Source organism: Xenopus tropicalis, chromosome 8, assembly GCF_000004195.4.
Source record: "Xenopus tropicalis strain Nigerian chromosome 8, UCB_Xtro_10.0, whole genome shotgun sequence".
Classification (NCBI taxonomy): Eukaryota; Metazoa; Chordata; class Amphibia; order Anura; family Pipidae; genus Xenopus; species Xenopus tropicalis.
Genome location: NC_030684.2, coordinates 3,222,251 through 3,248,120, shown reverse-complemented (window position 1 = coordinate 3,248,120; position 25,870 = coordinate 3,222,251). Strand labels below are relative to the sequence as shown.

At 48.6% G+C, this 25,870-nt stretch overlaps 1 protein-coding gene across 4 annotated transcripts in view; it reads left to right on the top strand.

Moving 5' to 3' along the window:
- abca2 (ATP binding cassette subfamily A member 2) overlaps window positions 1-25,870 on the top strand; it is a 50,656-nt gene that overhangs the window by 13,609 nt on the left and 11,177 nt on the right. The window contains exons 3-38 of one of the 4 annotated variants that reach the window (XM_031890857.1): window positions 717-719; window positions 2,156-2,267; window positions 6,243-6,406; window positions 6,681-6,802; window positions 8,342-8,449; window positions 8,609-8,791; window positions 8,963-9,181; window positions 9,778-10,118; window positions 10,721-10,880; window positions 14,090-14,218; window positions 14,532-14,699; window positions 14,780-14,876; window positions 16,277-16,450; window positions 16,615-16,717; window positions 16,793-16,907; window positions 17,132-17,322; window positions 17,983-18,133; window positions 18,268-18,472; window positions 18,553-18,717; window positions 18,799-18,979; window positions 19,067-19,279; window positions 19,424-19,620; window positions 20,838-21,008; window positions 21,155-21,327; window positions 22,410-22,530; window positions 22,617-22,895; window positions 22,990-23,196; window positions 23,300-23,402; window positions 23,541-23,866; window positions 24,208-24,421; window positions 24,514-24,619; window positions 24,697-24,808; window positions 24,891-24,951; window positions 25,040-25,214; window positions 25,353-25,468; window positions 25,597-25,744. In XM_031890857.1, the coding sequence (XP_031746717.1) occupies window positions 717-719; window positions 2,156-2,267; window positions 6,243-6,406; window positions 6,681-6,802; window positions 8,342-8,449; window positions 8,609-8,791; window positions 8,963-9,181; window positions 9,778-10,118; window positions 10,721-10,880; window positions 14,090-14,218; window positions 14,532-14,699; window positions 14,780-14,876; window positions 16,277-16,450; window positions 16,615-16,717; window positions 16,793-16,907; window positions 17,132-17,322; window positions 17,983-18,133; window positions 18,268-18,472; window positions 18,553-18,717; window positions 18,799-18,979; window positions 19,067-19,279; window positions 19,424-19,620; window positions 20,838-21,008; window positions 21,155-21,327; window positions 22,410-22,530; window positions 22,617-22,895; window positions 22,990-23,196; window positions 23,300-23,402; window positions 23,541-23,866; window positions 24,208-24,421; window positions 24,514-24,619; window positions 24,697-24,808; window positions 24,891-24,951; window positions 25,040-25,214; window positions 25,353-25,468; window positions 25,597-25,744 (5,813 nt within the window). Of the gene's footprint in view, window positions 1-716; window positions 720-2,155; window positions 2,268-6,242; window positions 6,407-6,680; window positions 6,803-8,341; window positions 8,450-8,608; window positions 8,792-8,962; window positions 9,182-9,777; window positions 10,119-10,720; window positions 10,881-14,089; window positions 14,219-14,531; window positions 14,700-14,779; window positions 14,877-16,276; window positions 16,451-16,614; window positions 16,718-16,792; window positions 16,908-17,131; window positions 17,323-17,982; window positions 18,134-18,267; window positions 18,473-18,552; window positions 18,718-18,798; window positions 18,980-19,066; window positions 19,280-19,423; window positions 19,621-20,837; window positions 21,009-21,154; window positions 21,328-22,409; window positions 22,531-22,616; window positions 22,896-22,989; window positions 23,197-23,299; window positions 23,403-23,540; window positions 23,867-24,204; window positions 24,422-24,513; window positions 24,620-24,696; window positions 24,809-24,890; window positions 24,952-25,039; window positions 25,215-25,352; window positions 25,469-25,596; window positions 25,745-25,870 lie in introns of all 4 variants that reach the window. The other 3 variants (XM_031890856.1, XM_031890859.1, XM_031890858.1) reach the window with 3 other exon arrangements.

Sequence of the window (25,870 nt, the reverse complement as noted above, 5' to 3'; positions counted from 1 at the left end):
GCCCCCAGTATGGACCATCTCTATTCCAAGCCAAGGGGACAATATAATGTGTGTAGGAGACCAGTCCTGAGTGCTCATTGGCCGAGGCTGGCACTACTAGATGCCCACTGACTTCACTGGAAATAGAGAACTTAAGGCCCAGGTTGTTGCTCGGTGCCGGATACCCACACCCTCCAATGAAATGCCCCGGGCACACCCTGCGGTTGGAATTTTCCATTCTCTGCCCGGGGCCACAGGTTCTTGTTGGCACAACAAGACTTACCAACAGCAGAGGTGGAGTTGCCAAGGTTAAACATTTCCACCTGCTCTTGAGCAACTGCCCTGAAATACCGGTTCTACTGAGGGCATTATCTCATGCCGCCATCTTGGATAGGGGCAATAATCATCTGACCTCATGGAAAATGTTGCGAACACAACGTTCTGTAGACCCTAATGTTCCACCACCACCGCGCCGTAGCCATAGTGTCTATGTTCCTGGGTTCCCACTCTCACCATCCTGGTACCATTGGCCAATTAAGCGAGAGAGAGATATTTTGGAACCTGTGCCAACCGCCATCTTGGATAGGGGCAACACAATAACCATCTTGACTTATCTGTTGGTCTCTATATTTTGTGGTTGTTTCTTTTCTGTTTGTTTTAATTTTTGTTTTCTTTTTTCCATGAATTTCTTTTATTTTCTCACCCATCACTGCCCGATTCCGCATCGCATGCTCCAGTCTGTAAGTGGCCCGTTCTGGTTTCCATTTTGGTGTGGCTCGAGTTGAAGGGTGGCGTTGGCATCTTCCTTCTGTTACCCCCATCTCTCCCCCACCCGCTGTTTAACATGGCTGCCCTACTCTATTATTGTCCAACCTGCAGTCTTCCAGCTGGTGTTGCTGTTTGCCCTCAGCTAGAGGGCAGAAGGTTGGAGGCTTCCACCCATCTCCACATTAGGGAGCCTTTGTGACCAGTAGTAGCCTCCAGAGATGATAGCCCTCCCAACATGAGAATAGAGTGTCATAGAAGAAGACTCATTTCCACCAGGGACCATCACATGACCCATCTTACTCATCTCATTCTACAAACCCCACTAGAATTGTCTTTGGGACCATCTCTTCAGTGGTCCTACAGTTCCCCAGTAGAGTCAACAAACAATCCCTTACGATTCCTGTTCTTGAAGTCCATGTGTTTATAGGAGAAGTAGGGTCACAATATCTGACTAACGTGGAGGTGATTGGTCTCTGGTTGATATCTTCTGTCTCTAACGGTTAAGGGTTTAAGTGTCTTCTACTTTCCAAGGCTGAATAACAATCCTTCTTGTTCCCTCTGGTAATAAGTACTGTTGAGACGTTCTCTTGAAGGACATGAGGTAGATCTTAGTCTTTACTGAGGGCCAGGGATGTCATACTGTGTATAATACATAGTGGAGAGAGGAGAGAAGAATGTCTTCCAAGCAGATCTTCAGTAAAGGAGAAGTTCTCAGGGCAGGTTGCATGGTCTATGTATGTTCTACAGATCATGAAACAAAGGAGGTCACCATGTGCCTGTCCTACTCATGGACCTTTTCCTCAAATCTAGGAATATATTCTTGCTAAGTGAAGTCCTTTCTCCTAGTCATTAGAATAAACCTCACTTTGAGGTCCAACATTTGGTCAGGAACCCCGTTGAGTTGCTAGGACAGCAAGTAAGCGTTCACCCCAAATGACATTTAAGGTGGGCTTCCAAAAACATCAAGGAGAGGTTTCTGGTCCTATTCTCAAGGAAAGCCCATGCCTGGGGCCCCTCTAGAAGTCGGGTCTAACCCTGCTCTGAACCTTGTGTCCTGGGTTCTTGCCGTTCTACTCACTGCTGGAGATATTGGGCCAGTGTTCCGTTAGGGATTTATTTATTAACCTCTTTCTTTCTCTGCTCTGTGTTGATATTTAATTAATAACTTTCCTTTTCTTTATCTTCTGACCTTGGTCTTCATGCTCTCCATGTGTCTAACTGCCCAACCTTTCTCCTTCCCTTTATTCCCCCCATAATATTCTGCTCCTTCTTCAACTTTTTCCAACTATTAACTCCCCCTCTCATTGGTGGGTTGTCTTGTTCCTTTGGGTTTGGGGTTTGCTTCTCCGTTGACCTCTTCTTCTTCTTTTTATCCTCCTACCACCTATATGGATCTGAACCACAACAGCATACTACACAGCTGCCCCACTGACCTCTGCTGGAATATTACCGGTCATGCAGTCTCTGTGCCCAGATGGACAGAGGGATGAGTACGGGTTCCTGCAATACACCAATTCCACGTAAGTTCCACTATATAAGTTCTTGACTGTCAAGACTGACCGGTTGCAGGTAGACAGGTGTGGAGCCCATACACTCATAATGACCTGTACAGACAAGGGACAAAGCAGAGTTCAGTAGACATGCCAATGGTCTAGAGCAGACATAGAACAGGCGGCAACTCAGGAATCAGGCAGGGGGCCAAGATCCCAAGAAGGGGCAAGGAACCAGGAAGCGGGTCAGGAACCAGAAATACAGAGCAGACAAAGAACAGTCAGGCACTCTGAAACACGGCAGAGGTTCGGGAACCCAGCAAGGGGACAGGAACCAGGCAAGGGGGTCAGGAACCAGGCAGGGACCAGAAAACTGGCAGAGGGTTAGGAACCAGGCAGTGGCCCAGGAACCAGTAAACCACAGCAGACAAAGAACAGGCAGGTACTCGGGAAGCTGGCAGAGGGCCAGGAACCCAAGAAGGTGCAAGGAACCAGGCAAGGGGTCAGGAACCAGGAAACTGACAGAAGGTTAGGAGCCAGGCAATGGGCCAGGAACTAGTAAACCACAGCAGACAAGAACAGGCAGGTACTCAGGAAGCTGGCAGCGGAACCCAAGAAAGTGCAAGGAACCAGTCAGGGAGTCGGGAACCTGGCAGAGGGTCGGGAACCTAACAAGGGGCAAGAAATCAGGCAGAGGATCCGGAACCTAACAAAGGCCAAGAACCAGGTAGAGGGCCAGGAACCTAGCAAGGGGCAAGAAACCAGGCAGAGGATCAGGAACCTAACATGGGGCAAGAAACCAGGCAGAGGATCAGGAACCTAACAAGGGGCAAGAAACCAGGCAGAGGATCAGGAACCTAATAACAGTCAAGAACCAGGCAGAGGGTCAGGAACCTAACAAGGGGCAAGAAACCAGGCAGAGGATCAGGAACCTAACAAGGGGCCAGGAACCAGGCAGAGGATCAGGAACCTAACAAGGGGCCAGGAACCAGGCAGAGGATCAGGAACCTAACAAGGGGCAAGAAACCAGGCAGAGGATCAGGAACCTAACAAGGGGCCAGGAACCTAACAAGGGGCCAGGAACCAGGCAGAGGATCAGGAACCTAACAAGGGGCCAGGACCAGGCAGAGGATCAGGAACCTAACAAGGGGCAAGAAACTAGGCAGAGGATCAGGAACCTAACAAGGGGCCAGGAACCAGGCAGAGGATCAGGAACCTAACAAGGGGCCAGGAACCAGGCAGAGGATCAGGAACCTAACAAGGGGCCAGGAACCAGGCAGAGGATCAGGAACCTAACAAGGGGCCAGGAACCAGGCAGAGGATCAGGAACCTAACAAGGGGCCAGGAACCAGGCAGAGGATCAGGAACCTAACAAGGGGCCAGGAACCAGGCAGAGGATCAGGAACCTAACAAGGGGCCAGGAACCAGGCAGAGGATCAGGAACCTAACAAGGGGCCAGGAACCAGGCAGAGGATCAGGAACCTAACAAGGGGCCAGGAACCAGGCAGAGGATCAGGAACCTAACAAGGGGCCAGGAACCAGGCAGAGGATCAGGAACCTAACAAGGGGCCAGGAACCAGGCAGGGAGTCAGGGACCAGAAATCTTGAGCAGACAAAGAACAGACATGCACTCAGGAACGAGACTGAGGGTCAGGAACCCAGCAAGGGCTCGTAAACTAGACAGGGGGTCCAGGGTCAGGAACCTGTCATGTGAGGGTCAGGAACCAGGCAGGGGGTCAGGAACCAATGTAATATGATGTGACTTATACCCTGGGGATCAGGTACAAACACATATTTAATATGGTTGGGTGCAGGTACCAGGGAGTTAGTGAGCGGCGCGCACCTTCCTCTTCCTGTTAGTGCAGCGCGGATTAACCACAGAGTCACTCTGACATAATAATCATATTTTCTGCATCTTCTGAATGGGAACAATTAGTGACCCAGAATGCACTGGGATTCGCTCACAGCTTGATCCACACACAGGGATCTGATTGTAAGCTTCATGGCTTAAGAATTTATAAACCCACATTTAATTCGGTTTCTGCTCCTGGGCTGCTCTCTTTCCCATGGTCAGGCAGGATTTCTTCACTTACCCAGGGGGAGGTTCCTGCCTGACCATGGGAAAGAGAGCAGCCCAGGAGCAGGAAGTACAGAGAATCAGAGCTCTGTACCTGGGTAAGTACTGGGGGGAGATTGGATTCACTTACCCAGGGGGAGGTTCCTGCCTGACCATGGGAAAGAGAGCAGCCCAGGAGCAGGAAGTACAGAGAATCAGAGCTCTGTACCTGGGTAAGTACTGGGGGGAGATTGGATTCACTTACCCAGGGGGGGGTTCCTGCCTGACCATGGGAAAGAGAGCAGCCCAGGAGCAGGAAGTACAGAGAATCAGAGCTCTGTACCTGGGTAAGTACTGGGGGGAGATTGGATTCACTTACCCAGGGGGAGGTTCCTGCCTGACCATGGGAAAGAGAGCAGCCCAGGAGCAGGAAGTACAGAGAATCAGAGCTCTGTACCTGGGTAAGTACTGGGGGGAGATTGGATTCACTTACCCAGGGGGAGGTTCCTGCCTGACCATGGGAAAGAGAGCAGCCCAGGAGCAGGAAGTACAGAGAATCAGAGCTCTGTACCTGGGTAAGTACTGGGGGGAGATTGGATTCACTTACCCAGGGGGAGGTTCCTGTCTGACCATGGGAAAGAGAGCAGCCCATGAGCAGGAAGTACAGAGAATCAGAGCTCTGTACCTGGGTAAGTACTGGGGGGAGATTGGATTCACTTACCCAGGGGGGGTTCCTGCCTGACCATGGGAAAGAGAGCAGCCCAGGAGCAGGAAGTACAGAGAATCAGAGCTCTGTACCTGGGTAAGTACTGGGGGGAGATTGGATTCACTTACCCAGGGGGAGGTTCCTGCCTGACCATGGGAAAGAGAGCAGCCCAGGAGCAGGAAGTACAGAGAATCAGAGCTCTGTACCTGGGTAAGTACTGGGGGGAGATTGAATTCACTTACCCAGGGGGAGGTTCCTGTCGGACCATGGGAAAGAGAGCAGCCCAGGGGCAGGAAGTACAGGGAATCAGAGTTCTGTACCTCGGTAAGTACTGGGGGGAGATTGAATTCACTTACCCAGGGGGGGGGGGGGTTCCTGCCTGACCATGGGAAAGAGAGCAGCCCAGGAGCAGGAAGTACAGAGAATCAGAGCTCTGTACCTGGGTAAGTACTGGGGGGAGATTGGATTCACTTACCCAGGGGGAGGTTCCTGCCTGACCATGGGAAAGAGAGCAGCCCAGGAGCAGGAAGTACAGAGAATCAGAGCTCTGTACCTGGGTAAGTACTGGGGGGAGATTGGATTCACTTACCCAGGGGGAGGTTCCTGCCTGACCATGGGAAAGAGAGCAGCCCAGGAGCAGGAAGTACAGAGAATCAGAGCTCTGTACCTGGGTAAGTACTGGGGGGAGATTGGATTCACTTACCCAGGGGGAGGTTCCTGCCTGACCATGGGAAAGAGAGCAGCCCAGGAGCAGGAAGTACAGAGAATCAGAGCTCTGTACCTGGGTAAGTACTGGGGGGAGATTGAATTCACTTACCCAGGGGGAGGTTCCTGTCGGACCATGGGAAAGAGAGCAGCCCAGGAGCAGGAAGTACAGAGAATCAGAGCTCTGTACCTGGGTAAGTACTGGGGGGAGATTGGATTCACTTACCCAGGGGAGGTTCCTGCCTGACCATGGGAAAGAGAGCAGCCCAGGAGCAGGAAGTACAGAGAATCAGAGCTCTGTACCTGGGTAAGTACTGGGGGGAGATTGGATTCACTTACCCAGGGGAGGTTCCTGCCTGACCATGGGAAAGAGAGCAGCCCAGGAGCAGGAAGTACAGAGAATCAGAGCTCTGTACCTGGGTAAGTACTGGGGGGAGGTTGGATTCACTTACCCAGGGGGGGGGGTTCCTGCCTGACCATGGGAAAGAGAGCAGCCCAGGAGCAGGAAGTACATGTCCGTCTGTCTCTCTGTTTATAGAGTGACGCAGCTGCTGGAGAGACTGACGGAAGTGGTGGGAGACAGTAACTTGTTTGACTCCAACCGACCCGGTTTGGGAGAGGAACTCGAATCCCTCAAACATCACTTGGAATCACTGAGCAGCGACCCCAGCTCCTTCGAGAACCATTTCCACAGCCAATCAGGTACCGACCAGATGAACCTCACTAAATGGCCGGGATAGGCTAGACGTCATGTGACTATTCCTCCTGTTTGTTTCAGTGTGGGACCTGCCATGTTGCTTGCCATAATGGTATTCTTGTAGGCCTTGTACATTCTCATGTAGGCAACAGCACCCTCTAGTGATCATAAATAGGTAGTACCATTGGCAATGCAGGCTTTAGTCATGGCAAGCAATATGGCAGCTCTCAACTATGGAGATGTAAAAAAGTTATTTATTTATTTATATCTTGTGCCCAGGGTTTACATTGGACTCAGTGGTGAAGGATAAGGAGGCATTTCGGGGTTTCCTGAGCCGCAATCTCTCCCTTCCCAGCGACATTGTTGATTTGCTGGCCGGATCCAACATCAACCTGCAAGAGGTATGTGGCCCCCGGGTACCCCTGGAACTATAGCGGGGTGACTGTTACCCCAATGTTTCTATATATCTGTAACCTTGTTATGGGCTAAGGGGGCCCAGCCTGAAGGCCAGTTAGGGGGGGATTTGGGGTGAGTGCTTATTTGTGCCCTGGGTACCCCTGGAACTATAGCGGGGTGACTGTTACCCCAATGTTTCTATATATCTGTAACCTTGTTATGGGCTAAGGGGGCCCAGCCTGAAGGCCAGTTAGGGGGGGATTTGGGGTGAGTGCTTATTTGTGCCCTGGGTACCCCTGGAACTATAGCGGGGTGACTGTTACCCCCAATGTTTCTATATATCTGTAACCTTGTTATGGGCTAAGGGGGCCCAGCCTGAAGGCCAGTTAGGGGGGGATTTGGGGTGCTTATTTGTGCCCTGGGTACCCCTGGAACTATAGCGGGGTGACTGTTACCCCAATGTTTCTATATATCTGTAACCTTGTTATGGGCTAAGGGGGCCCAGCCTGAAGGCCAGTTAGGGGGGGATTTGGGGGTGAGTGCTTATTTGTGCCCTGGGTACCCCTGGAACTATAGCGGGGTGACTGTTACCCCAATGTTTCTATATATCTGTAATCTTGTTATGGGCTAAGGGGGCCCAGCCTGAAGGCCAGTTAGGGGGGGATTTGGGGTGAGTGCTTGTGCCCTGGGTACCCCTGGAACTATAGCGGGGTGACTGTTACCCCAATGTTTCTATATATCTGTAACCTTGTTATGGGCTAAGGGGGCCCAGCCTGAAGGCCAGTTAGGGGGGGATTTGGGGTGAGTGCTTGTGCCCTGGGTACCCCTGGAACTATAGCAGGGTGACTGTTACCCCAATGTTTCTATATATCTGTAACCTTGTTATGGGCTAAGGGGGCCCAGCCTGAAGGCCAGTTAGGGGGGGATTTGGGGTGAGTGCTTGTGCCCTGGGTACCCCTGGAACTATAGCGGGGTGACTGTTACCCCAATGTTTCTATATATCTGTAACCTTGTTATGGGCTAAGGGGGCCCAGTCTGAAGGCCAGTTAGGGGGGGATTTGGGGTGAGTGCTTATTTGTGCCCTGGGTACCCCTGGAACTATAGCGGGGTGACTGTTACCCCAATGTTTCTATATATCTGTAACCTTGTTATGGGCTAAGGGGGCCCAGCCTGAAGGCCAGTTAGGGGGGGATTTGGGGTGAGTGCTTATTTGTGCCCTGGGTACCCCTGGAACTATAGCGGGGTGACTGTCACCCCAATGTTTCTATATATCTGTAACCTTGTTATGGGCTAAGGGGGCCCAGCCTGAAGGCCAGTTAGGGGGGGATTTGGGGTGAGTGCTTATTTGTGCCCTGGGTACCCCTGGAACTATAGCGGGGTGACTGTTACCCCAATGTTTCTATATATCTGTAACCTTGTTATGGGCTAAGTTTAAACTCTCCCCGGGGGCAAGGACAACTTCCATATAAACGTGTCCTCCTAAGATACTATTCAGATACTAAGGTTCTATCCGACCTTCTCCTTTATTTCTCTCTCTCCGGCAGGTCTACCATCTGTTTTTCAGTTCTCCGTATCTGTCTCCCAAAGAGCCGCCGGACAGGAGTCACTGGGATGCTGCAACATCGGTTGGAGAACATCTCCTCAACCTGCCTGTGAGCACCAATTTCACTTATATTTAACCCCTACAGGTCTTTTCTTCCTCCAGTAAGATCTTTAGATCTTTTATTCTGGTCAAGGAAGTATGAAATGTAAATTTTGGCTTTGTGCCTCCATGTTGGATTATAAGAGGTGGAATGTTCCTGTGGTCTCAGGGGCTTCTTCCAGGGAAATGGAAATCACTGAAGAAGGGGCTGATCCACAAGGCGCTGAAGGACCCCTTGAGATCGGGGCACAAGTTGGCGCTACTTCGACTCCTGACGTTGGCTCTTGGGTTGTCCATTCCCAACCTGTCGCCCGAAAGCTACGACCCCCAAGAGGTGGTAAAGGACCTGGAGGTAATTAAGGGTTCCATAGATTTCTGTGCTGCCCTCACTACTTCAACCATCTTAGCACCCAAGGAATATCTCCTATGGGTCTACTGTATATGGGCAGGACCATCCTGGGTCAAGGGCATTTTTGGTGGAGAACTGGTCGAGTTAATATTCTGTGTTCTGGGTTTGTTCTAGGAGATCATCTTCACCCCTTCTGCCTTGGAATCCCTGACCTGTGAAGGGAGCTCGGACGAACTTGGAAATATCCTAAAAACCTCCGAGCGCAAGCGCCCCCTGTTGACTCTCTACCATAACCTCATTTGCAACGGCAGCCAATCACTGCGTCGGGAGCGCTTCGCGGAGCTGGCGGATGAGCTCAAGGAGCAGGTCGATGTACAGAAGACGGTCAGCAGGGTAGGTACCCCCACAGTGTTAGTGAGTCTAGAACCCCATTCGTGAATCTAGAACCATGTCCGTGAATCTAGAACCCCCTTCATGAATCTAGAACCCCATGTTCCTTAGTTTCTACTTTGCTTGGAGTTTCTGCCATCTGTTATTTTCCTATCTCCACACTGGTGTCTCCAAGCAGCCTTGGTTGGATTTACTAGAACAAAAAGTTTTTGGGGGACTAGGTATGGGGTACTGGGTGTGGCCAGGTGACATCATGGTGTGGCTACATTATACAATAGGTCTCAAAATATTGTCTATACTGTTGTCTTTAGATAGTTCTCCAAAATACATTACCAGGAATGATATTGATGATGAGGTTCTAGACTGAGCAATATGAAGACCTAGCAGAAGGAGCTTACAATCTACCTAGGATCTGGTGTAATTGAGACCTCTTTGCTAATTAAGATGGAGATCACTTGGCTTTTAATCATGTTTGTGGTGGTTCCTGGTGGTTGCTAGGTACCACCTTGGCCTTGTGATGAAGGGTCTAGGGATGAAAAGGTTGAGGTTGAAGTCGGACATATAACCATCATATTCAACCCAAAAAACGATTTTTTTAGCTGCGGTTGGATGAGGTAAATGCCACAGCAACCCAACGCCGCCTTCAGTCGCTGCTCGAGGACCTGCTGGAAGTGGAGAAGATCCTGAAGGACGTGGACATTCTGTCGGCTCTGGCCAAGCTGCTTCCTAAGGGGGCTTGTGCTAGCAAATCCGTCTTGCCCACTGCGAACTCAACCAGCTGGGGGTTCAACTCCACCAGTGGCTTCAACTTCAGCACCGAGGCCGAAGAAGAAGCCAAGAAGCAAGAGGATGAGGTAGACGAGGAGAACCCAAGGAGTCAATTCTCGGCCTTTGTGCAACTGTGGGCAGGGCTGCAGCCTATCCTGTGTGGCATCAACCGGTAAGGGTTGGGGGTGATCTTGGGGTTCGTTACAGTAGACCACCTCCCATTTTCACCACCATGGGCATCACTGATTACAGTGGGTTCTAGGTTTGGCCACTAGAGAGGGGCTGGTAGATGAAGGGGACAATGTGACTAGACCAAGGTGGACTTACCCTCTAGGAGGCCACTTGGACAACCCTTGGATATAACAAGTGTCCCTGCTCTTCTGTCTTCCTGTCGGCCAATAGAGAGATACCTTCCTCCATGTTTGTTATGAATTGAGAGAAAAATGCATCAACTCCCCCTTCTGGAAGAGAAAGGACACTGCACCTGTAATAATATAATTAATTCTACGCACCCTTCTGACGTAATGCAACCAATCACTAAGGGGCTGGGGGTGGGGCTGGACCCCATTCTGCTGACCAATCAATCACTCCGCAAATAAAATATTGGATAATCAGGAGGATATTTATGGGCTTTTCCCCCTGTGAAGTTGGAATAGACTATTGATCCCTCAGTCGATGAAGGAGTGAGTGCTATTAAACCCACTCCATTTGCTTATTGCCTAATTGCCCCAGGGGCCCAAACTCATCGTCCCCCCCCCTATGCTTTTCTGTCAGGACTATTGAACCGGAGGCGCTTAAACAAGGCAACATGAGTTCCTTGGGGTTCACCAGCAAAGAGCAAAGGAATCTGGGGCTCCTTGTTCACCTGATGACCAGTAACCCCAAGATCCTCTACTCCCCCGTGGGCACCGAGGTCGACAAGGTCATCCGGAAGGTGAGTGTTGAGTCGTCGGGTAAAACTGAGGAATTCTGGGGGTTTCCTGGGTGTGAGGAACCCTTAGAACCAGTAGACCCGTCTGGTCAGTGCAGTAGGCGAGTGTGCAGCTAGGGGGCGCCAGAGTGCAGCTATTACAGGTCCCTTATGGCCACTCTATTGCCGGACATCAGTCATTTATTCTCTCAGTCTGACACCTCATCCCATTCTGTGTAGGGGCTCCCCTGTGGCACATAAACAGTTACTGTCCTACTACTCCCATGTATATTTAACGTTAATGCGTTGGGGTATTTCTTTTTTTAAACCTGTTTTTCCTCGTTAATAATTAAACTATGTTAGTTCCCTACAGGCGGGTTCTGTATATTTGTATTTATACATATGGGTAGGGGGTGCCATAGTGTTTCCCTTAGACAGTACAGTATGGGGGTACAGCTTATTGTGTGCCCAGAACATTCCCTCTCTGTATATTTGTATTTATACATATGGGTAGGGGGTGCCATAGTGTTTCCCTTACACAGTACAGTATGGGGGTACAGCTTATTGTGTGCCCAGAACATTCCCTCTCTGTATATTTGTATTTATACATATGGGTAGGGGGTGCCATAGTGTTTCCCTTAGACAGTACAGTATGGGGGTACAGCTTATTGTGTGCCCAGAACATTCCCTCTCTGTATATTTGTATTTATACATATGGGTAGGGGGTGCCATAGTGTTTCCCTTAGACAGTACAGTATGGGGGTACAGCTTATTGTGTGCCCAGAACATTCCCTCTCTGTATATTTGTATTTATACATATGGGTAGGGGGTGCCATAGTGTTTCCCTTACACAGTACAGTATGGGGGTACAGCTTATTGTGTGCCCAGAACATTCCCTCTCTGTATATTTGTATTTATACATATGGGTAGGGGGTGCCATAGTGTTTCCCTTAGACAGTACAGTATGGGGGTACAGCTTATTGTGTGCCCAGAACATTCCCTCTCTGTATATTTGTATTTATACATATGGGTAGGGGGTGCCATAGTGTTTCCCTTAGACAGTACAGTATGGGGGTACAGCTTATTGTGTGCCCAGAACATTCCCTCTCTGTATATTTGTATTTATACATATGGGTAGGAGGTGCCATAGTGTTTCCCTTAGACAGTACAGTATGGGGGTACAGCTTATTGTGTGCCCAGAACATTCCCTCTCTGTATATTTGTATTTATACATATGGGTAGGAGGTGCCATAGTGTTTCCCTTAGACAGTACAGTATGGGGGTACAGCTTATTGTGTGCCCAGAACATTCCCTCTCTGTATATTTGTATTTATACATATGGGTAGGGGGTGCCATAGTGTTTCCCTTAGACAGTACAGTATGGGGGTACAGCTTATTGTGTGCCCAGAACATTCCCTCTCTGTATATTTGTATTTATACATATGGGTAGGAGGTGCCATAGTGTTTCCCTTAGACAGTACAGTATGGGGGTACAGCTTATTGTGTGCCCAGAACATTCCCTCTCTGTATATTTGTATTTATACATATGGGTAGGAGGTGCCATAGTGTTTCCCTTAGACAGTACAGTATGGGGGTACAGCTTATTGTGTGCCCAGAACATTCCTTCTCTGTATATTTGTATTTATACATATGGGTAGGGGGTGCCATAGTGTTTCCCTTAGACAGTACAGTATGGGGGTACAGCTTATTGTGTGCCCAGAACATTCCCTCTCTGTATATTTGTATTTATACATATGGGTAGGGGGTGCCATAGTGTTTCCCTTAGACAGTACAGTATGGGGGTACAGCTTATTGTGTGCCCAGAACATTCCTTCTCTGTATATTTGTATTTATACATATGGGTAGGGGGTGCCATAGTGTTTCCCTTAGACAGTACAGTATGGGGGTACAGCTTATTGTGTGCCCAGAACATTCCCTCTCTGTATATTTGTATTTATACATATGGGTAGGAGGTGCCATAGTGTTTCCCTTAGACAGTACAGTATGGGGGTACAGCTTATTGTGTGCCCAGAACATTCCCTCTCTGTATATTTGTATTTATACATATGGGTAGGAGGTGCCATAGTGTTTCCCTTAGACAGTACAGTATGGGGGTACAGCATGGGGGTACAGCTTATTGTGTGCCCAGAACATTCCCTCTCTGTTTATTTGTATTTATACATATGGGTAGGAGGTGCCATAGTGTTTCCCTTAGACAGTACAGTATGGGGGTATAGCTTATTGTGTGCCCAGAACATTCCCTCTCTGTATATTTGTATTTATACATATGGGTAGGAGGTGCCATAGTGTTTCCCTTAGACAGTACAGTATGGGGGTACAGCTTATTGTGTGCCCAGAACATTCCCTCTCTGTATATTTGTATTTATACATATGGGTAGGAGGTGCCATAGTGTTTCCCTTAGACAGTACAGTATGGGGGTACAGCATGGGGGTACAGCTTATTGTGTGCCCAGAACATTCCCTCTCTGTTTATTTGTATTTATACATATGGGTAGGGGGTGCCATAGTGTTTCCCTTAGACAGTACAGTATGGGGGTACAGCTTATTGTGTGCCCAGAACATTCCCTCTCTGTATATTTGTATTTATACATATGGGTAGGAGGTGCCATAGTGTTTCCCTTAGACAGTACAGTATGGGGGTACAGCTTATTGTGTGCCCAGAACATTCCCTCTCTGTATATTTGTATTTATACATATGGGTAGGGGGTGCCATAGTGTTTCCCTTAGACAGTACAGTATGGGGGTACAGCTTATTGTGTGCCCAGAACATTCCTTCTCTGTATATTTGTATTTATACATATGGGTAGGGGGTGCCATAGTGTTTCCCTTAGACAGTACAGTATGGGGGTACAGCTTATTGTGTGCCCAGAACATTCCCTCTCTGTTTATTTGTATTTATACATATGGGTAGGAGGTGCCATAGTGTTTCCCTTAGACAGTACAGTATGGGGGTATAGCTTATTGTGTGCCCAGAACATTCCTTCTCTGTATATTTGTATTTATACATATGGGTAGGGGGTGCCATAGTGTTTCCCTTAGACAGTACAGTATGGGGGTACAGCTTATTGTGTGCCCAGAACATTCCCTCTCTGTATATTTGTATTTATAAATATGGGTAGGGGTTGCCATAGTGCCAAAGGCGCGCATTGCAAACTCTGCGATGGGTGTGGCCTGGAGTCATTTGTTTAACTCCTCCGTTTCGCTTGTTCCAGGCGAATGAGACCTTTGCGTTCGTGGGAAACGTGACTCGATACGCCTGGATGTGGCTGAACATTTCGGCAGAGATCCGCGGGCTGCTGGAAGAAGGGATCCTACAGAGACGGATCGAGTGGCTACAACAGGTACCCATGCCCTGCAGCACAGCTCTTCTGCCTCACTTTACGGCAGGAGGTTCTAGATAGTAGATTATGGGATTACTGGGCCCCACTGGTCAGATGTAGACAGCCCTAAATGCTTAAGGTTGAGTTATATAGGCCTAGGGTGAATCTAAGAAAGGGTTGGTGGCCCTGGGGCCCGGTGCGATATCCTGTGGGCGGGTCTGACTGATATACACTTCAGTAGGAGGAGCTGGGGGACAATTTAAAGCCAGGTCAGATCAAAGACAACCTCAGAACATCCTCAATTTATTAATACTGGACTTCTAATTTCCTTTAGTTCACCAATGATCTTCAGAAACACCCAGAGCTTCTAAATGGGTCGGACAGTGAGCTTCTACGTAAGGTTCTCAGTTCCAACTTCACCATGCCCAACGCCAGCAGCCTCTTACAGCAACTAGACACCATCGACAACGCCGCCTGTGGTTGGACGCGCTTCATGTCCAAGGTACCCGGGTCACAGTCCCTCTCTAACGACAGAGAATAATAATGAATGAAGTCAACTATGTTCTTCTCGGTTTTTGTTAGGTGAGCGTGGACATCTTTAAGGGCTTCCCCAATGAGGACAGTATTGTCAACTATACTCTCAACCAGGCCTACCATGATAATGTCACAGTGTTTGCAAGTAAGTCTCTTAGTCTTGCGCAGAGTTCAGTACCTAGTACTTCTATAGATCTTCAGATCTTTTGAGAACCTTCATGTGGATAGAACAACATGTAGCCAATAAGACTATTAGAACGTCAACAGGACCAGACCAAGAAGATCATTATAACATTCACAGGGCTAGACCAACCTGTAGCTAAGAAGGCCATTAGAACTTTCACAGGACTAGAGCAACCTGTAGCTAAGAAGGCCATTAGAACATTCACAGGACTAGACCAACCTGTAGCTAAGGAGACCATTAGAACATTCACAGGGCTAGACCAACCTGTAGCTAAGAAGAGCATTAGAGCATTCAAAGGACTAGACCAACCTGTAGCTAAGAAGACCATTAGAACATTCACAGGGCTAGACCAACCTGTAGCTAAGAAGGCCATTAGAACTTTCACAGGACTACACCAACCTGTAGCTAAGAAGACAATCAGAACATTCACAGGGCTAGACCAACCAGTAGCTAAGAAGGCAATTAGAACATTTACAGGGATAGACCAGCCTGTAGCTAAGAAGGCCATTAGAACTTTCACAGGACTAGACCAACCTGTAGCTAAGAAGGCCATTAGAACGTTTACAGGGATAGACCAACCTGTAGCTAAGAAGGCCATTAGAACTTTCACAGGACTAGACCAACCTGTAGCTAAGGAGACCATTAGAACATTCACAGGGCTAGACCAACCTGTAGCTAAGAAGAGCATTAAAACATTCAAAGGACTAGACCAACCTGTAGCTAAGAAGACCATTAGAACATTCACAGGACTAGATCAACCTGTAGGTAAGGAGACCATTAGAACATTCACAGGGCTAGACCAACCTGTAACTAAGAAGACCATTAGAACCTTCACAGGGCTAGACCAACCTGTAGCTAAGGAGAGCAATACAACATTCACAGGGCTAGACCAACCTGTAACTAAGAAGACCATTAGAACATTCACAGGGCTAGACCAACCTGTAGCTAAGAAGAGCATTAGAACATTCAAAGGATTAGACCAACCTGTAGCTAAGGAGACCATTAGAACATTCACAGGGCTAGACCAACCTGTAGCTAAGAAGGCCTTTAGAACATCAACAGAACTAGACCAACCTGTAGCTAAGAAGGCTATTAGAACATCCACAGGACTAGACCAACCTGTAGCTAAAGAGGCCATTAGAACATTCACAGGACTAGAACAACCTGTAGCTAAGAAGACCATTAGAATATCCACAGGGCTAGGTCAACCTGTATCCAATAATATCATTAGAACATTGACAGGGATAGTCAATCCCATTTCTCCAGAACATAAGATCATTGTGAGAGTTCCATAACACCACCAGTGGTTGAAGTTGTTTTTTTTTCTGCTGGTTCATTACGTTTGTTCTTTCCCCTGTAAGGTGTGATCTTCCAGACTCAGAAAGATGGCTCCCTCCCGCCCCACGTCATGTACAAGATACGGCAGAACTCCAGCTTCACGGAAAAGACCAATGAAATCCGTAGAGCCTACTGGAGGCCAGGCCCAAACACCGGAGGACGGTTCTACTTCTTGTACGGCTTCGTCTGGATACAAGGTCTTTAGACATTGGGGTTAAAGGTCTGCCAAGTGCTGCCAAGTCATTGATACTTGGACCATTCTCTATTGGTTGGGTCTTCAACAAGATGGACCCCTAGACTGGTCCACTGGGATGTAAAACCAATTGAGTCTAGTTGCTGATGATAGAATTTCCCTTTGCAGACATGATGGACCGAGCAATCATCAGTACAATTGTGGGACACGATGTGGTGGAACCTGGGAACTATGTTCAGATGTTCCCATATCCATGTTACACACGTGATGAGTAAGTAAAGGGGGAGGGGCAAACATAGAGGAGGTCCAAATGCAACCTGTAATTATTTTTGTGTGTCCTTTCCAGTTTTCTTTTTGTAATCGAGCACATGATGCCCCTGTGCATGGTCATCTCTTGGGTCTATTCCGTAGCCATGATGATACAACATATTGTGGCCGAAAAGGAGCATCGTCTGAAGGAGGTAACATGATTGGGATCCAAATAATGGAAACTGTTTACCACCAACTGGATCCGTAACTGGATCCAGTTGGTGGAGCTAGTGTTCTCATCGGTGCTTTCCATGTCTAGGGCTGAAGCAATGGTTGGGTCCCATTGGGGTCAAGTCAATAGACATTTGGGGGAAAGTATGTTCTTATTATCATGTTCTAGGTATTTAGGGACATGTCTGTCATGGTATCTTCCCAGGTGATGAAGATGATGGGCCTGAATAACGCAGTGCACTGGGTAGCCTGGTTTATTACAGGCTTTGTACAGCTCTCCATCTCGGTCACTGCTCTGACCGGCATCCTGAAGTACGGCCAAGTCCTTATGCACAGCAATGTCTTCATCATTTGGCTCTTCCTTTCAATCTACGCAGTGGCCACCATCATGTTCTGGTGAGTTGGGTGAGACCTTATAGCAATGAATCTGTTGTATGGTTACATTAACCTCCTCCCATTCACTCAACGTCAAAGGGTCCATAAATCCAAGACTCTTCTTGGCTTTATGTGAGGTCAACCTTGAGTAACATCTTGGTTTGCCCTATCCCAAGGTCTCAGCCAGGAGAAGCAAAGCAAAGCCAGTTGATGAGTTTGCTTTCATGTCCAACCCATCAACCTTCTTTACAGTTCTTGCATAAAGTCAACGTACATATCTTCTGCAGAAAGGTCCCACCCTCTAGCTGAACAGTGGGAAGGGAGCAGTCCAGTAGAAGTCAGTATAAAAATAGTGGCATCTCCTTCCACTGGTGACTGGTGCCACTGTATCCCTACTGGGCTGGTTGAACCTTTGCTTTGCCATCCCAGGAGAACATTCGTAGTTGGGCAAATGCAAATAAACCCAAAATGGGCCAATATTAATGCAGTAGGATGACTTCTTCATCTGAACCCATGAAAGATGCACCTAATTTTTCAACGTTTTATACAAAAATAGAGATTGTTGACCTTTATCAGAATGTATGTTCCTCAGGGAAAGCTGTGATGGTCATAGCTTCATGAAAGAATACGGTCTTGTCACGTCTATGTGTATTGCTCTGATATATCGATTGTTTTATTCAGTTTCTTGGTGTCCGTGTTGTACTCGAAGGCCAAACTAGCGTCGGCCTGTGGTGGGATCATCTACTTCCTGAGTTACGTGCCTTACATGTATGTGGCGATCCGCGAAGAGGTGGCCCATGACAAGATCACCGCTTTCGAGAAATGCATCGCGGTTAGTACCGTCCAGTCTTTTTTATTTTTTTACGCTTTTCTTTAACCTGAAGAAGGACATCTTAGTCAGAAGAACCATAATCCGACCTCCATGTCTACCTGATCTACCTTACTTTTCCCTTCGTTTCTCCACAGTCTCTCATGTCTACGACAGCCTTTGGCCTTGGCTCCAAATACTTTGCCCTGTACGAGGTGGCTGGTGTAGGGATACAGTGGCGCACTTTTAGCCAATCACCGGTGGAAGGAGATGACTTTAACCTGATGCTTTCGATGATGATGCTGATCATTGACACTATGGTGTATGGAATCCTCACTTGGTACATCGAGGCAGTTCACCCAGGTACTTGGCAGAGATGGGTTCAAGGAGGAGGGGCAAGAAGCAGTCAATGAGTAATACTAAGTTTTCTATGTTTTGTGTAGGTATGTATGGCCTACCCCGTCCCTGGTACTTCCCTTTTCAGAGGTCCTATTGGCTGGGAAGTGGTCGAATAGAAACATGGGAGTGGTCCTGGCCTTGGTCCCGCCCACCTCGACTGAGCATCATGGAAGAGGATCAAGCCTGTGCTATGGAGAGTCGTCGCTTGGGTAATTATATCCTTATCGTATGTTGTCTAAGAGAAGCACTTTGGGAGCTTCCATCTCTATTTATATGATCTTTCTTCTAAGATGAGACTCGGGGGATAGAGGAAGAGCCCAGCCACCTACCGCTGGTAGTGTGTATCGACAAACTCACCAAGATCTACAAGACTGGCAAGAAGTTGGCGCTTAACAAGTTGAGCTTGAACCTTCATGAGAACCAGGTGGTTTCCTTCTTGGGGCACAATGGAGCGGGCAAGACCACTACCATGTAAGTAGCTCCTTGTTGCTTTGCATCTCCATTGTACTTGTTTTTGTAAAGCCCAGTCTCATATTCTTATTTCTCTACCCTGAACAGGTCAATCCTGACGGGTCTGTTTCCCCCAACGTCCGGCTCTGCCACTATTTATGGCCACGACATCCGGACAGAAATGAACGAGATCCGGAAGAGCATGGGGATGTGCCCTCAGCACAATGTTCTGTTCGATAAACTGACAGTGGAGGAGCATCTCTGGTTCTACTCGCGGCTCAAGGGGATGGCGGAAGAGGAGATACGCAAGGAGATGGATAAGTATGTGGCTATGAACGTACAATGACCACCTGATCTATATGGACCACAGTGTGGAACTTGATGTTGGGATGAGGTCTCTCAGGGCTTTTGACCAGGATCTAACCAGAAGATCAGGGGTACCATATAAATTTGCTGTTTTCCCAGGATGATTGAAGACCTGGAGCTCTCCAACAAGCGGCACTCCTTGGTGCAGACCCTCTCCGGTGGCATGAAGCGGAAGCTGTCTGTGGCCATTGCGTTTGTCGGTGGTTCAAAGGCTGTTATTTTGGACGAGCCGACGGCCGGAGTGGATCCCTATGCAAGGAGAGCCATCTGGGACCTCATCCTAAAATACAAACAAGGTAAGAACATCCATGTGCAATGGCATATCATCAGCGGAGCAATACTGAAATACTCTTGCCCTACTAAGTCAATCTTGGTCAGCTGTTATACTCTTCCCTTACTATCTCCATCTTCCCTTACTGTCTCCATCTTGCCCTACTGTCCCCATCTTGCCCTACTGTCTCCATCTTCCCTTACTGTCTCCATCTTGTCCTACTGTCTCCATCTTGTCCTACTGTCTCCATCTTGTCCTACTGTCTCCATCTTGCCCTACTGTCTCCATCTTGCTTTACTGTCCCCATCTTGCCCTACTGTCCCCATCTTGTCCTACTGTCTCCATCTTGTCCTACTGTCTCCATCTTGCCCTACTGTCTCCATCTTGCCCTACTGTCTCCATCTTGCCCTACTGTCTCCATCTTGCCCTACTGTCTCCATCTTGTCCTACTGTCCCCATCTTGCCCTACTGTCCCCATCTTGCCCTACTGTCCCCATCTTGCCCTACTGTCTCCATCTTGCCCTACTGTCTCCATCTTGCCCTACTGTCTCCATCTTGCCCTACTGTCTCCATCTTGTCCTACTGTCCCCATCTTGCCCTACTGTCCCCATCTTGCCCTACTGTCTCCATCTTGCCGTACTGTCCCCATCTTGCCCTACTGTCCCCATCTTGCCGTACTGTCCCCATCTTGCCCTACTGTCTCCATCTTGCCCTACTGTCTCCATCTTGCCCTACTGTCTCCAGCTTGCCCTACTGTCTCCAGCTTGCCCTACTGTCTCCATCTTGCCCTACTGTCTCCATCTTGCCCTACTGTCTCCATCTTGCCCTACTGTCCCCATCTTGCCCTACTGTCTCCATCTTGCCCTACTGCCTCCATCTTGCCCTACTGCCTCCATCTTGCCCTACTGTCTCCATCTTGCCCTACTGTCTCCATCTTGCCCTACTGTCCCCATCTTCCCTTGCTATCCCCATCTTGCCCTACTGTCTCCATCTTGTCCTACTGTCTCCATCTTGCCCTACTGCCTCCATCTTGCCGTACTGTCCCCATCTTCCCTTGCTGTCCCCATCTTGCCCTACTGTCTCCATCTTTGCCCTACTGACCTGTCTTGTTTTGCTTCCTAAATCCTTATCCAGAAGTCTCTATGTTGCCCCAGTGCCTCCATCTTTCAACCATTCCTCCTTCCTTTAGATTCTCTGTTCCGCCCCTTTAGCTAAAGATCCCAATTCTTTGCCACCTCCCAGGCCGTACAATCCTGCTCTCTACACATCACATGGATGAGGCAGACCTTCTGGGAGACCGTATTGCCATTATTTCCCATGGGAAGCTAAAGTGCTACGGGTCGCCACTCTTCCTGAAGAGCACTTACGGAGATGGCTACAAGCTGACCGTTGTCAAGAACCAGAGTGGCCCAGGTTAGTTATATAGAGGCCAATGGGTCGATCATGGTGCTATCGGCCTCAGCTCTTCTAAGATCCCCAAGTGGGGGGCATTCAGATGGGCACAGGATTGACAAGTAGGCATTTTCCTACTATTGGATGTATCATGTCTCCTTCTACAGACACCGGCCATACTGGTCCCTCCTGTATCAGTCCCTGCTCAGAGCCTCGAGTGTCTCAGTTCATAAAGAAGTATGTGGCCTCCTGCCTACTGGTGTCCGACACCAACACTGAGCTGTCCTACATTCTGCCCAGCGAGTCCGTCAGGAAGGGATGTTTTGAGCGCCTCTTTCAGGTACACTATGGCTTCCTGTGTATTCCTGTGTATGGCTACCATATTGCTTCTCTGTATATTTGTATTTATACATATGGGTAGGGGGTGCCATAGTGTTTCCCTCAGACAGTACAGTATGGGGGTACAGCTTATTGTGTGCCCAGAACATTCCCTCTCTGTATATTTGTATTTATACATATGGGTAGGAGCTGCCATAGTGTTTCCCTTAGACAGTACAGTATGGGGGTACAGCTTATTGTGTGCCCAGAACATTCCTTCTCTGTATATTTGTATTTATACATATGGGTAGGGGGTGCCATAGTGTTTCCCTTAGACAGTACAGTATGGGGGTACAGCTTATTGTGTGCCCAGAACATTCCCTCTCTGTATATTTGTATTTATACATATGGGTAGGGGGTGCCATAGTGTTTCCCTTAGACAGTACAGTATGGGGGTACAGCTTATTGTGTGCCCAGAACATTCCTTCTCTGTATATTTGTATTTATACATATGGGTAGGAGCTGCCATAGTGTTTCCCTTAGACAGTACAGTATGGGGGTACAGCTTATTGTGTGCCCAGAACATTCCTTCTCTGTATATTTGTATTTATACATATGGGTAGGGGTGCCATAGTGTTTCCCTCAGACAGTACAGTATGGGGGTACAGCTTATTGTGTGCCCAGAACATTCCCTCTCTGTATATTTGTATTTATACATATGGGTAGGGGGTGCCATAGTGTTTCCCTTAGACAGTACAGTATGGGGGTACAGCTTATTGTGTGCCCAGAACATTCCCTCTCTGTATATTTGTATTTATACATATGGGTAGGGGGTGCCATAGTGTTTCCCTTAGACAGTACAGTATGGGGGTACAGCTTATTGTGTGCCCAGAACATTCCCTCTCTGTATATTTGTATTTATACATATGGGTAGGAGGTGCCATAGTGTTCCCCTTAGACAGTACAGTATGGGGGTACAGCTTATTGTGTGCCCAGAACATTCCTTCTCTGTATATTTGTATTTATACATATGGGTAGGAGGTGCCATAGTGTTTCCCTTAGACAGTATAAGGGTTCAGCCTAAACTTGTTCTGCTTTCGGCAGCACTTGGAACAGAACCTAAGTGACTTGGAACTGACCAGTTTTGGCCTGATGGACACCACCCTAGAGGAAGTATTTCTCAAGGTCTCTGAAGAAGATCAGTCTCTAGAAAACAGCGATGCAGGTAGTGACCTAGGATTTACCCTCTGTAGATCTAGAACTAGAGCTAGAACATAGCCATTCTTACACCAGTAACGTCTGTTCCTCCAGATATCAAGGAGTCAAAGAAAGACACCCTGAGACCCCTCATACAGCCTGATGGGGGAACAGGGTCACCACTGACCGACGCTTTGGAAAAGCCAGAAGTGGAACTCAACAACTTTGCTTCAGAAGCCAAAACCAGCCAATCCCCCAGCTCGCTACGTTCCGGCTCTTCTTCTTCTGTGGGTTCCGTGCGCGGGGATGAAGGTGGCGCCTATGCCGAGTTCTATGGGGACTACTCCCCCTTATTTGATAACCTGCAGGATGCAGAAAACCTCAGCCTACACGGTAACTAGGGTCACCAGGGTGAAGGTTCTAATTGTCCTTCTCTGGTTTTGACTCTTCCAACAATGTAACAATTCATTATGGGTCTTTAACCCAGAACCCGAGACAGAAGAACAGGTCTTGGACGGGCAAGGAAGCTACAAATTGGAAGGCTCTTGGCTTAAGCTGCGCCAGTTCCACGGGCTCATCGTCAAGAGGTTCCACTGTGCCAAGCGCAACACTAAGGCCCTGTTCTCCCAGATCCTCCTTCCGGCGTTCTTCGTCTGTGTCGCCATGACGGTGGCATTGTCTGTCCCTGAGATCGGTAAGTCCTTCCCTATGGAGGTGCCAGGGAACCTTTACCCCATCAACACAAACGCTTTCCTTATCCTACGAGACCAGGTTAACCTTCTTCATGATCTTGATAGGTGACCTTCCACCGCTGATCCTGTCGCCCTCTCAGTACCACAATTACACTCAGCCCAAGGGGAATTTTGTGCCCTATGCCAACGAGGAGCAACCAGAGTACAGGTGAGTCCCACTTGACCTCGTATGTCCAGGTTGGTCACCATGACTGTGGTTCTTGGCCAGATGCCTCCAAAAACATCTGTCAATGTTTGGGTTCCTCTACATAAACCGTTATTTCTGGTTATTTTACCACCTCAACAGGATCAAGCTGTCCCCAGATGCGGGCCCCCAGCAGCTCGTTAATACATTTCACCTGCCCTCGGGCATCGGGGCCACGTGTGTTCTGAAGACGGCATTCAATAGCACTCTGGATCAGCTCGTCCAGTCCCTCAACATGAACAGCAGCGAGTCAAAGATGTTGGCTGCCCAGTACTTCGACGCCATGTGTGTTGACTCGTTCACCCAAGGGCTACCCCTTTCTAACTTCGTGCCGCCTCCGCCTTCGCCCGCTCCCTCGGATTATCCCCCCGATGAGGACCTCTCCCGCCTCTGGAATGCCACCACCTTCCCACCCGAGCCTGTCCAAGGTAAAGAGCAGGATTCAGCCATTAGTTGCCATTAGTACCTACTTCCTAAAGACACCAGAAGTTGTAGACCACATCTCCCAGACTTCAAATCAGGTCCTTCCATTCAAGTCCACTAATGTTAATCGAGAACACTGTTGATCATTATTTTGCATTATTGAGAGGTACTGAAGATAATATCGATCGTAAGCTCTTTGGGGCATGGGCGCCCATCCAGCTTTGCCATCAATGCTTAGTTATTGACCTGTGATAATGTTCTTCTGATCTCCAGCAATTCCCACCCCCTAGTACTTGGCCATCAAATTGGTGATTCTCTGTTCTACCTTTCCTTTTTTTCCCAGCAGAAGCCGTCACCTCCACCCCGTCCCTCCCTCGTCGGATCCACGAGCCAATCAGATGCACCTGTTCAATGCAAGGCACTGGCTTCTCCTGCCCTAGTGGTGTCGGGGGCCACCCACATCAGATGAAGGTGGTGACGGGAGATATCATGGTGGCCATCAGCGGACGGAACGTTTCGGAATATCTCCTGTACACGTCGGACCGATTCAGGTTGCACAGGTGGGGCTACGGTCACGGCGGTGGGACATGGAGTTGCCATTACTCCTTAATATTATTCTTAATTGTCCGTAATCGTTGTGTAATGTCTGCAGGTATGGAGCCCTGACGTTCGGCAATGTGCAGAAAGCCATCCCAGCATCCTTTGGTGCAAAGGCTCCTCCCATGTTGAGGAAGATCGCGGTTCGGCACACAGCCCAGGTTAGTTGACCTCCGTCTTTTTGGGTCTCTTAAGATCTGGCCATAGAGTTTAACATAAGACCTGTTCTTACTTGAAGGCTTACTACAACAACAAAGGGTACCACAGCATGCCAACTTACCTCAATGCCTTAAACAATGCCCTCTTGAGAGCCAACCTGCCCAAGGGCAAGGGGAACCCTGCAGCCTATGGTGAGATTCTGGGAACCAATGGGCATTGAGTTGGGCAGCACGATGGGCTTCTTCCTTATTGGGATTCTTCCGTTCCTTCTAGGTATCACCGTGACCAACCATCCAATGAACAAGACCAGCGCCAGCCTCTCCCTTGATTATCTGTAAACGCTCTCGGATTTATCTTTCTTGGCTTCTGTGTGGCCTACGGTCAACCCAGTTCCCTAACGCAAGTCTTGTTCTCCTCAATAGGCTACAAGGCACGGACGTGGTCATCGCCATCTTTATCATCGTCGCCATGTCCTTCGTCCCGGCGAGTTTTGTGGTCTTCCTCGTGGCCGAGAAATCCACCAAGGCCAAGCACTTGCAGTTTGTCAGCGGCTGTAACCCCGTCATCTACTGGCTGGCCAACTACGTTTGGGATATGGTAAGTGCTGAAGGGGGGAGGTCCTCGATTTTCTTTTATTGATATATATGGAAGCCAGTAGATGAAACTTTGGAGAGACCTGTATGGACCGTTGGTGCACCTAGAACCCTTATGGAACTGGATATCTCTCTCTTTCAGTTGAATTACCTAGTTCCTGCCACCTGTTGCATCATCATCCTCTTCGTGTTTGACCTCCCTGCCTACACTTCGCCGACCAACTTTCCAGCCGTCCTGTCGCTCTTTCTCCTCTATGGGTAGGTGGTGTTCCTCCATCTGGCCTACTCATTGGTGACAATGCTGGTCTTGAGTCATCTCAAGATGTTGAAGACCTATAAGAGATAGAAAAGACCACATCGCTGACCTTTTTCGTTCCTGTTCCCAGATGGTCTATCACCCCTATAATGTACCCTGCCTCCTTCTGGTTTGAGGTCCCCAGCACGGCCTATGTCTTCCTCATCGTTATTAACCTCTTTATCGGCATCACAGCCACGGTGGCGACCTTCTTGTTGCAGCTCTTTGAACATGACAAGGTTTGAGTCCCATCTTACTAGAACTCAACTATGGCCTCCTCAAATAGACCACATTGGAGACCCTTCCTACTTCAATTAATAAATACCTTTGAAGCTTTAGTTGAGTGAAAGTAGGACTACTCTTGT